The 11,791-nt window shown below is 34.7% G+C and overlaps 2 protein-coding genes across 4 annotated transcripts in view; one reads left to right on the top strand and one right to left on the bottom strand.

The window, feature by feature from the left end:
* The window catches only part of LOC106101367 (peroxisome biogenesis factor 1), an 8,378-nt gene extending 3,425 nt beyond the window's left edge, over positions 1–4,953 (bottom strand). The window contains exons 1-8 of one of the 2 annotated variants that reach the window (XM_013280566.1): positions 4,743–4,953; positions 4,433–4,651; positions 2,970–4,065; positions 2,287–2,527; positions 1,715–1,868; positions 1,251–1,419; positions 866–1,014; positions 265–452 (exon numbers count right to left, since the gene is read on the bottom strand). In XM_013280566.1, the coding sequence (XP_013136020.1) occupies positions 265–452; positions 866–1,014; positions 1,251–1,419; positions 1,715–1,868; positions 2,287–2,527; positions 2,970–4,065; positions 4,433–4,651; positions 4,743–4,835 (2,309 nt within the window). In that variant the 5' untranslated portion in view covers positions 4,836–4,953. The remainder of the gene's footprint in view (positions 1–264; positions 453–865; positions 1,015–1,250; positions 1,420–1,714; positions 1,869–2,286; positions 2,528–2,969; positions 4,066–4,432; positions 4,652–4,742) is intronic. The other variant, XM_013280565.1, reaches the window with a different exon arrangement.
* A 281-nt stretch (positions 4,954–5,234) lies between these two features.
* Positions 5,235–11,667, top strand: LOC106101368 (G2/mitotic-specific cyclin-B3). 2 transcript variants are annotated; one of them, XM_013280567.1, is made up of 8 exons: positions 5,235–5,400; positions 5,600–5,900; positions 6,456–6,736; positions 7,401–7,620; positions 8,110–8,364; positions 8,757–8,912; positions 9,196–9,370; positions 9,789–11,667. In XM_013280567.1, exons 2-8 carry the CDS (start codon positions 5,607–5,609, stop codon positions 9,971–9,973), a joined length of 1,566 nt encoding a protein of 521 aa, XP_013136021.1. In that variant the 5' UTR covers positions 5,235–5,400; positions 5,600–5,606; the 3' UTR covers positions 9,974–11,667. The 2 variants fall into 2 exon arrangements, with proteins under 2 accessions (XP_013136021.1, XP_013136022.1); XM_013280568.1 differs by having other exon boundaries at positions 5,580–5,900.
* Positions 11,668–11,791: the final 124 nt, after the last annotated feature.

Raw genomic sequence — 11,791 nt, 5'->3', positions numbered from 1 at the left:
AAATGTTCCAATGCAAAGTGTCAACTCATTGTCAAATGTTCCAATGTAAAATGACAACTCAGTTGTCAAATGTTCCAATGTAAAGTGACAACTCAGTTGTCAAATGTTCCAATGTAAAATGACAACTCACTTGTCAAATGTTCCAATGTAAAATGACAACTCAGTTGTCAAATGTTCCAATGTAAAGTGTCAACTCATTGTCAAATGTTCCAATGTAAAGTGTCAACTCATTGTCAAATGTTCCAATGTAAAGTGATAACTCACTTGTCAAACACATCCCTGACAGCCTTCTCGCTCTGTCCTATGTACTTGGAGAGCAGCTCGGGGCCCTTGACGGTGAGCAGCGTGACGTCAGCGAGGCGCGCCAGGCACGAGCCCAGGTGCGACTTGCCCGCGCCCGGCGGACCGTACAGCAGGATGCCGCACGACTGAGACGGGAACAGCCCGGGGTACTAACGATACGGGAGAGGGAAAGAGATAGATATAGTATGGAGAATGAAAACCACTCGCGATGAAAATGTTATTAGATGTGAACACTAGGTTCTTGTATAATTAGAGTGAAATAGAGAATACGAAATTATGATTGAAGGACAGAGATAGAAACAAAATTGGACTTTTGAATACGTAATCATACTGTCACAATGACACGTAAATATTATTTAATTTATATTGGCTTTAATATTTACGATATTAATTATATTAGCCAAAAATGTAGAATTATGAGTTCAGATAGCATTTACTGGAGTATACATTTGTAAAGTGACGTTGGTTTAAGTGTTAACTTAAGGTAGGCTTCGCCCCTCAGTGAGGACATATGATGATGATGAAGATGAAAATTTCAAGTGATCACCATAATGAAACTCACCATCATTGGCCAGAATATGCATTCGGTGAGGACTTGTTTCACCTCCTCCATACCTCCCACTGGACCCCAGATATCGAAACCTTTTGCTTTGTCCTCGTCCCTTGTGATGTCTTCTACCAGCCTTGGCTTACAATCATCAGATTGAGACTCTTTTAACATAAAAATAATATATTAGAAAGAGGAAAAAAAAACGTTATAAAATAAAAAATGCGAAATAAAAAAATTACAGTTATCGGATTCCGATAGAGTAATTATTATAATTTTTTTGATTTATTACGATAAATATTAAATAACTACAGTTTGTTCAAGCAAATGTTATTTTAAAAAAATATTTGTATTTTATATTCGGCTAATTTACATATCCACCTATTGTATGTTAACTTACTTTTTTTCTTAACAGCCTTGAATATCTTTTTATTGAGATAATCTGTGACATCTCTGACGGAACAGCCGGCGGTGTCCATCGCCATCTTGATGACGTCATCGTCGTCCACTTCGAATGACGACCTTATTTTGTCATTTATTAAGTGTTTAAATAACTCCACCCTGTCTTCCTGGTAATAATAAAATGCATAAAATATTTTTAAAACAATAGCATTTTATATTGCTACTGAGACTTTAATTATTTGGCTTCACTTCCTATTTTTAAAAAATATGTATTTCATTTTGTTTGTTATCACAAAAAAACTAAATTGTCTTTTGTTATAAGAGAAGGGGGCAAAAAGTAGCGGTAAGACCGTGATATTCATTGAAATGTGTTAACCATTTGAAAAGACTACAAATCTGTTTTAAGGCTAAATACTACGGTATTCACCAGATGTGATTAAAATTAAAATAAAAAAAACTCACCTGTTCCAATTCAGGTATATCAAACTGCGCTGTAAACAATGGTTTGCCGGTGAACTGTCTTAACGTGGGGTGGAGGGACTTCGTGCTCAGTGACGTCATCAGCACGCACACGCCAGAGCAAGTCTGCAGTAATTGCTTTATCACTACTGCTAATCTGAAAAAAGTAGGACAATCTTACTAATATAAAGGCGAAATGGATGGATGGATATTAAAAGGTATATCTACAATGGTTCAGATTTAGAACATAGACTGGAAGGAACACATAATCAGCTTTTGTTTTTTTTTTTTAATTTCGTGCAGATATTTCGCAGGCAAAAGCTAATGAATGATATATTTATGTGACGTAAATGTGTTGCAAAGCCGAGGAAATGAAAAATATATATAAACAATCTTTCAGTAGTTTAAAAAATTTTGGAATATAAAAAGACATACAAAAAAATATTTAAAACAATTTACAAATACTAAAAATTATAAAAATACTATAATAACAAGCATTACTAATTGATAATATTGTCTAGGATTTAGATTTGTTGTATTATAGCAAATTAAAATTAAAAATAAACAAATCTTACCTTTGATAGTATGCTATATCCTGGGGTGAAGAACCTTCTATATTAGGCGGCACTAATGCATCCAGGTCATCACATATCAGTACAGCGGGACTGTGCTCCTGACACATTAAGATAGCTTTGCCAAGCACTTCCGGAATATCCTTCCTTCCTTTTAGTGACCGACAATGCAGTATATGAGACCATACGGTCAACTCCTTCTGTACTATGTGACATAAACTTGATTTACCTGTACCACTTAAGCCTGAAAAATATTACAATTATTATGAAAAAAACATTATTAAACCAGATATTAGTACAGTCGGCTACATAAATATTTATACTACAAAGTGACAAAAATATGAATAAACGATTGCTTCCATTAAATATGTATATGTAGTTATGCCACTAAAGTCTATACAAGTTTCTAAAATTTTATAAATGTATATTTAATGGATCTGCCTGTACTTTTTTTTGAAGATAAGCATTTTAAAAAAATATGGGAACCAAACATGTATGATCACTTATAAATTTTATTTCAATATTAAAGGATTTATTCAATAAAAATAGTAACAACAAGCATTACCTTTCGGATAAAAAAAGAATGATCAAAATCGGTCCACTAGCGGCGGACGTAAAAAAATAAAAAAAAAACATACAGACGCATTGAGTACCTCCTTCTTTTGGGAAGTCGGTCAAAAACTCACCAGTAATAAGAACATTGCTCTTTATTTCCGACACACCTTTAAAATTAGCCTCTCTATGTATCTCAAACTGTAAATGCAGCACTACCTTCTCAACCAGACTTTGTACAGGTTTTATATTCCTACAGTAATTCTTGTAATCATAATCCAAATTAGATACGGGCTTTGGGAGGGAAAGTTCTGAATCTGTGAGACATTTCGCTGACACTGTACAATGTCTAAATGATTCCGAATTAAGCATTGTGTACTTCACATTATCCGGTTTTAATTTAAACTGTAGATAACCAGAACTGATTTGATTATTCTGTTTAACCATATTGTGGTTTATAAGAAACTTTTTACCCGAATGTGTATTATCTACAACACATTTCTTGAATTTTTCAATCACATCAATTTCAGTTTGTATTTTATCCGAATATGTTATAATATCTACATGTTCAGGATGCTCCACATTATCACCTATTATGTTAAATATTATTTTAGTACCATTTTCTATATTTATAATAGAATTTAATGCTTTCGGTATAAGCACAGTTGGAATATTCATATTGTAAACTTCGTGACATAAACTTCTGAACACAACATTGTCAATCGGAACTATTTCAACACAAATTCCATCTAAATTACTATTATCACTGTCTTCTTCATTTTCTTTTAATATTGAAGGTATTTGCTCCATAGTAGCTAATATAACCGTTAAAGTTTTATATTTAACATGAATTAAATCTTCATGTATAAATACTGTATAAGGATGTATAAGGTTCTTTTTACCATCACTGTCTATAGGCAGAGCTCTTAAAACCAGCCTTTTCGGTACATTTAAATAAGGCTCTAATAATGCATTATTAATAATACCTATGTTATTAAATTTTGTATCAGATTCTTTAGGTAGATTTGGTGGATATGTGATGGTTTTATGAAAAGTGTTAAATGCATCTATTTTGACTACAACTCGACTGTTATTCACGATAATACCAGTTTGTTTTGGTGTAAATATGATTGGCATTGATGTGGATATCCACACTATTGCTTTTTGATTTGCGACCACAAGTCTAAGTTGATCAAGTATTCTGAGTTGTAGTACTTCTGCATTGTGCTCCTGAAAATGAAATTATCCTAGTTACATTATAATTGTTGGTAAAGAAAATAAAGAGTAAAAGGTCTGCATAATACGAGCATATAGAAGGTACACTGGTAAAGATAAACCTAGAAAAAGATGGATAGAATGTTTATAAGGTGTCATGATCAACAAAGTGATGACTTAAATAATGGCGAATATATTAAGATGTTAATAAATTACGTAGTAAATGTTATATTAACATTAATAAATTTACAAATCTGACACACGGTAAGTATAAGATTAGGTAATCTACTTGGATTGAATTATAACAAAAGATAAAGGAGTTTACATAAATTAAATATTACACAATATTAATTCGATACTTTTTAATATTGATTTGTCATACCAGTATCTCTTGATCATCTGGGCTCTCAGTATCAATAAATAATTCATCCAGAATCTTAACATTAGTATATGGTGAGACAAAAACCTCACTGCCTTCGTCCAAACCTACAAGCTTGCAATAAATAGGATTGCAGGCAATGTGACCCTCGGGGATATTACTACTGAATACCACCCATAGGAATATCTGCTTCTCTTTTATAAGGACTTGTACACATTGTGACTGAAATTAAATAAATGGGAGAAGTTAAATAATGTTGTCAATTCGATAAGTAATTTTTTTTAAAGAATCATTTTCTCATGTAATTATTTACCTGTTCTTTGTTAGTACTGTACTTTGGACTGATATAAGCAAAACAAGATCTCTCGTAAGTATACGATATTTTAAGCCGCAGTCCACCTAACATATTGAACACAATAACTTGTCACAGTTTTTTTTTTTTATTTGATATTTACACACAAATAAGGCTTATAAAAAGTAATACGATTTTACTTTTATAATGTAAATAATCTTGAAAGTGAAATTACTGACAATGACAAGAAAGACTTGACATTGACAACAAAACAGCAAACAGCAGTCAGAAAATGCAAATTAAAAACATGGCTAAAAATTACTTCAAACAAAGATTACAAGCTATTCAAGATGGTCTCATTTAAATCAGAAAATAGGCTATTATTTACACGACTAATTATTATTTAAAATAATTTGTAACAAATTAAGAACATTTTAAAAGGCCAACAAAAGTATTTCGTAAATCAGAACGTTTTCAGCTGCTTCTTCGGCATTGGCCAATCATGTGCCAATAGAATTTTGAAGCAACGGTTTTTGAAGAATGTTCATTTCAGTTGAGTTGAAATAACGTTTGGAAAATATATTTAGAATATTTTACATTGGCAAATAGTGGTAGGGTTATTTAAATTTTTAAATTAGTTAAAAGTTTACAACAAAACGGCCGTCGCCGTCTAGAAAACGTGAGTATCAATTCTGTATTTAATTTCTAATGATGGTTGATAAACATGTACATCTTCAATTGTTTTGCCACCATTTTTAATCGTTAACTTATCTATCAGTTACAAATGTTATGTTTTGTACAACGACTATAGCACAGTAATTATTTATTGCTTTGGTGATATTAAATTTGTGATGTTAGAAAGGTGTGTGTACTCGTAGGTACACAATGGCGCCAACAAGGTTGGCATCGAAGTCGACCGGCGTCAATGAGAACATCAACAGCATCATGAACCAAGGTATCACGACGAGGAGTAAGCAGATGGCTACTCTAAAAGCATATAAAGATAATTTAAAAGTTACAAACAAAAGGAAAGCCGATAGTCCCTTGAAAAATATGACTGCAAAGAGGGCAGCCTTTGGGGACATTACGAATGCCTTCAATAAGGCTACAGCAGCCAACGACAAAGTTTCGGCGCTGAAAAAAGTAACGGTGGAAAGCAAATTGCTACCAACAGTAAAGGTTAGTAGTGCCACATATAACATTTTTATTATATAACTTTTGGTGGGTACTTTACATTTCATATACTTTTTTTGTATTGTTCGACGTCAAATTAACGATTACATCTCTCCTACGCAGCTTATTTACGTAAAAAATATAACATCTAGAGGTTAATGACCTTTCCCTCCAAAAAATGACAGCATGTAGCTTTTTGCATTTAGCATTTGCCAAAAGATATTTACTGTTTTAACATCATATTATTCTGAAAAGGGCCATGTGCTAAGAGATGATTTCTTTGCTAGATGATCATATCTGCATAAATTTTTAACATGTGAGTAATTTAAAAAACTTGGATGGTTGCTCCTTCTGTCTAGAGAGCTTGTTTTGCTTGTTCTAATAATTCATTATTAATAACAAAGCTATATTTTAACTTTGTAGTGGTCAGATGTTTAGATAGGAACTATTTACTAATTTAATACAAACATTAAATAAAGCAATATTCAAGTGTAGTGTATAAATGATGCCAAGTTCATATCAAATTCTTCATCTTAATGCCAAGAATTACTTATGTTTTAGAGCATCAAACCCCAGCCAACTATAGTCAACAACAAAACAACCAAAAGTAAACAAATTCAAAAGGCAGCCACAAATGCCTTGGAATCAATTCAGAAACATTTTACTAAGGATCCACCTAAGCCGGTTGCAACACGGGCTAAAAATGGAATACTAAAGAACATTGAAAGAAAATCTATTGGCAATGAAAACAAAGAACAGAACCAAAGCCAGAACTCAACAAAATCTGGCAGAAGTGATGTGTCTGGAGAGCCGTCCCTATATGTTACTGCTTTGGAAAATATGTTAGTGTTTTCAGAATTTATTTATATTATTTTGTTATAGTTCAGGTTATAACAATTTGCAACTTTACCCATCCAAAAAATGTAATCTCCATTTCACAAAATGGACAATGCCAAAATTTGACATTCCAAAAAACAAAATTCACATTCATTTTCAAGGGCCACTTATATTAAACTGGCTTTAATTTGTCACATTCTGACTCATCCTTTTTGACATTTCCATACACATTGTTTATCAACACAAGTTGTCATTGCAAAAATATTTAATCTCCAACCATATTGGTCCATATTCAATATAAAACTTTTGTTGTGTTTATGCGGTTTTATGGTTAGAACTTTTAACATTAAGAAACTTAAGTTTAACTTAAAATTTTTCTCATCAACATTTCTTGAGTTATTGCTCCTGAATGCTAATGAAAGCTGTGGGATATATCCCACAGCTTTCATTAGCTTGTTAGCTAGTTGGGTTAGCTAGTTGGGATATATCCCACAGCTTTCATTCTTACCAGAATAGAGATAGTCTTAGCAGATGAAGCATTAATAACAAGTGATGATCAAAAAGCATTTAGAAAAATCATGAAAAAAATATTACTTGGAGATACTAATTTTATTCTATTACTTTAAGTATTTTGCTGAAATGTCCTCCCAACAGTTAAATAATTTCCAGAACTCCATCTGACATAACAAAAGAAGAATACAAAGCAATCAGTGAGAAGCTGAACAAGGTGAACCTCGATGAGACACTAAACAGGTCATTAGACGAGGAGAGTGAGGAGCCTCACTGTGCGCCCGACGGCGTCGCTGACATCGACCGCGAGAACTGGAACGACCCCTTCCAGGTCGCTAACTACGCCATGGATATTTTCAATTACCTGAAGACTAGGGAGGTGAGATACAGAGAATACATAACTCATCATCTCCATATCATACTCCCTTAAGCAGATCAGGTTTTCGTCATCCAGGTTGATCCTCCATCTTTTCAGTCATTACTCTCTTCATACCACACATGACTAACAAAAATTATGCTTTTATTTGTAACAGTCCTAACATATGTTATTTGCCTATTCCACAATCATATATGCATATGTGCTCAACAAATTTGTTTTTTTTTTACCCATACCCTTCTTGAAGTTCACCAAAAGTAACTCTAGAGTGACTGTTTTTAATGGAATGGACTGGGGATTTAAACATTTTTTTGGTCAAATAAATTTAAAATGTTACAGATCTTGATAAGAATGTAAGTTAACGGTTACTGGTACTAATTGGAACTTAAGTTATGAAGTCCAAATAAAATGTTCATCAAAGACATGAATATAGAATATCTTGTAAACATTTACTATTTCTTTTAAATTAAAAACGTTGTTTTGTTATTCCAGCGTTTGTTCCCCATTGATGATTACCTCCAACGACTAAATGACATTTCGGCATGGATGAGGTCACTCCTCGTGGACTGGATGGTGGAGGTGCAGGAGAGCTTTGAGCTGAACCACGAGACGCTTTACCTGGCCGTCAAGCTGGTGGACCTCTTCCTCACCAGGTCCACTAAGATGAAGCCGGCGAGGGAGCCTCTGACTAAGGAAGAACTGCAGCTGCTGGGAGCTTCCGCACTCTTCATTGCCTCCAAGTTTGATGTGAGAATTTATATATTGATTGTTCTGTATCTAGTTAGTCTATGCAAAATTCTTATTGGAATGATTAATACAAAAAAAAACCGCTATGGCAGTAAAAGGACAGACATTTTTTTACTTTTCTCGTAATAGATTTTAAACCTGCGAAATATATTTTCGTCTCGTTTTTTTTATGATTAAACTAGCTGTTGCTGGCGACATCCGCCGCGTAAAAATAAAATAGTAGAAACACAGCCTATGTTAACACCTTTTTAATGGTGCAAGTACTTTTAAAATCGGTCATGTAGTTTTTGACCTATTACAATACATACAAAACTACAAATCTTTCCACTTTATAATATTGATATGATGAAGTAAAAATCGTCTTGTAAACTGTTGTCGTGTGTTGGTTGCAGGAGCGCATTCCGCCGACGGTGGACGATTTCCTGTACATCTGCGACGGCGCGTACACGCTGGCGCAGCTGCTCAAGATGGAGATCACCATCCTCAGGGTGGTGGACTTCGACCTCGGCATCCCCCTCTCCTACAGCTTCCTCAGGCGGTACGCCAGGGTGAGTGCAGTGTCCTCATTAACTACTAGACACAACTTATTAATTTTATTCCTTGAAAACGAAAAAGAAATCAGTCTGTGTAGACTTTGAAAAAATCATGAAAACTACCATAGAAAAGCAATAAAATACTGGAAAATATTCCTTGAGAATCTTCTCGAGCTTTAGAGTAGTCATACGATGTCTTGAAAGTCTTTCACGATTTAACTCTGGCTCACACTCGTCTAGTACAGTTGGACAGTAACTGGACTGGCATTAAACTGACTTACTGTGACTGCTGTTGCAGTGCGCGCGCGTGTCGATGCCGACGCTGACGCTGGCGCGGTTCGTGCTGGAGCAGTGCCTGCTGGAGTACGGGCTGGTGGCGCACTCCGACAGCAAGATGGCCGCCGCCGCGCTCTACATCGCGCTGCGCATCAAGTCGCTCGGCTCCTGGACACCGGCGCTGCAGTACTACACAGGTATCATACACACGGACCTCGGTTCCTCATACATGGGGGCTCTGCAGCCAACTCCTCAGGGCTGACTCGCTGAAGTCTCTCTGAGCGACTTCCAAGTGGGCCAGTCATATGCCAACCCTGATTCCTCTTAGCTTAACCATAATGGCCGCAATGACTAGAGCCTAGTATTCTACAGCCATAAGGCGGGAACTGACAAGACGACAGTCCGTGATTTCGAAAAAAAAAACTTTTCCTTGACAGTGGAAAGAAGTTACTAGTTAGAAATCCTTTTTCGTCCGAAAAGCAGAACAAAAAGGGATATCTTGTACCAATCCAGTTGCAGTAATCTCTGCTGTGCCATATATTCTGCATGCATGTGTTGTATTTGGTGTTTATTTAATTGTTTTGTCTATGTATTGAGAGCACATTGATGTCGCAGGTTACAGTTTAGAGGAGATACTGCCGGTGGCGCTGGCGCAGAACGCGGCGCTGCACAAGAAGCCCAAGTCGGCCATCAGCACCGTGCGCAACAAGTACTCGCACACCACGTTCTTCGAGGTGGCCAAGCTGCCGCTGGTGGCGGACTGCGACCTCGCTGCCAGCCCCGCACCGCGCCCCAGCTGAGCCACACCGTAGTCTTGGGTAGTACACGTACGATGTACTAAAAAGTAATGTTACTCGGCACTGTACTAAAAGTAACGTTACCGAATGGCTTCTGTAAATCGGACATTTGGCACTTTTTGTACACTACATGATATAGGTGTTCGCCTGTTTCTTGTTTGATTTGGTTCTATATTTGCCAGATTGAAGCATCCACCTTCGGTAATCAGAATCAAAAGTGGATAAAACCATTTATAACTAAAATTTATTTACGATAATAACATATTTTTAACTATGCTTAAAATTTGATGTGAAGTAATCTGTAACACTCGTTATATTCTATTAATGTTATTGTGTTCTCACAAATCTGAAGGTACTAAAAGTGTGTACTAGTACATTTTTCCAATTGTACTAGCACGGTGCGCACTTGCAGATGTCCGATTAAGCCCAAGACTACCACACTGCACTCAGGTGGGTAACAATTACTTAAATTAGCCTAATTAGTTAATGTGCACTCACAATGTATTTATACACTTGTATGTTGGACGGTTTCTGGATCGAGGAACTATTTGTTAATTAATTTCATAAAACAGTTGTATTCAATGTGAGATGCCGCTTGTGCGCTTTAGTTTCACGGACTACAATAGGTATAAACTGTAAGAAACTTAATTAAATTAATAATTGTAGATTTGTAATGTTATTGATAATTTGATGTATGTTAGTAAAATGTTAGGAATCCCGCAAAGACTTTCTGAAGTAAGAGATTGTTAGCTTAAGTAGCAATAACATTAAATTAATAAAAAAAATGGTCTAGCAAAAAAACTTAAATTTTTGTTCAAGATTGAGATCCTATTGAGATAGGGAGCATTTTTACTGTTGATATCGTAATACTTTCGATATCGTAGATTGGACGAAATGGGACTACAATCGGAATGGACCAATTAAAATAAAAGCGTGTAACGTAAATTGCCATTTGCATTTAATAATTTATATTGTGTGTTGTGTTTGTGAAGGTGGAACGTTGTGTGTGAACGTAAATTGAGCCATACGTAATGGCCGCCACCGAATAGACTCGAGGCTTCATCCTCTAGAGAAACAAAGTTTCCATATTAAATGTACCAAAAAAGACCAAATCATTTCTATAACCTCCGTTAGCTAATATTGCTACGTTATTTAACTTGCTGTTTCGAATGCATAATATTTTAAATTCTCCCGCCTATTTATTTATTAACAATGTCATAATAAAACATACATTCAAATTGGAAAATTAATCGTAGTATTTTTATAATTCATATGAAAATATTGACTCACTGTTTGAAGATCAGAGATTATTTAATGATACAATATGAATTTGGTTTGATTTTGTTGTGTGAAAGCGCGTTCGCGGAACAGTTTGATATGACATGTATTGTAGCAAACTTTGCTAACCATTTTAATTGTAATTATTATTGCTAATGGATTTTGTAATAATTTAACTATTAATTGATATGATTATTGCGAGACGGAATCTCTCCGTCGTCTTATTTGTAATTTATTACATTTTAAAGAGTACAAAATATTGGAATGTTATAAACGTTGTTCTCTATTTGTAAGTTTTAGAATAATTTCGACTTTTAATATAACTGTTTATTATTTCATTATATTGTTTGTCGTCTATACAAATAGCATTATTAATGTAAACCTGTTCAGGTGTAAATAAAAGTGATTTTGGTTTGGTACTTTGTCTCCTTATTTCTCACTATCCTTTACACAAATTATCCTCTGTCTACAAAAGTTAAATCAAACATTCGCACGGGATTTTATTTTTTTAGCGCATTAAAAAACTTTCAAATAGATCTAATT

This window comes from Papilio polytes, unplaced genomic scaffold, assembly GCF_000836215.1.
Source record: "Papilio polytes unplaced genomic scaffold, Ppol_1.0 DF823991.1, whole genome shotgun sequence".
Lineage (NCBI taxonomy): Eukaryota > Metazoa > Arthropoda > Insecta > Lepidoptera > Papilionidae > Papilio > Papilio polytes.
This window is presented reverse-complemented; position numbering and strand designations above follow the sequence as displayed.

What these genes read in the sequence shown, in the direction of transcription:
- LOC106101368 (XM_013280567.1), top strand. Translation starts at nt 5,607, where the DNA reads ATGGCGCCAACAAGGTTGGCATCGAAGTCGACCGGCGTCAATGAGAAC. An exon ending in GTTACTGCTTTGGAAAATAT is followed by an intron (nt 6,737 to 7,400) that starts GTTAGTGTTTTC and finishes AATAATTTCCAG; the next exon opens with AACTCCATCTGACATAACAA. An exon ending in GGCGCTGCAGTACTACACAG is followed by an intron (nt 9,371 to 9,788) that starts GTATCATACACA and finishes TTGATGTCGCAG; the next exon opens with GTTACAGTTTAGAGGAGATA.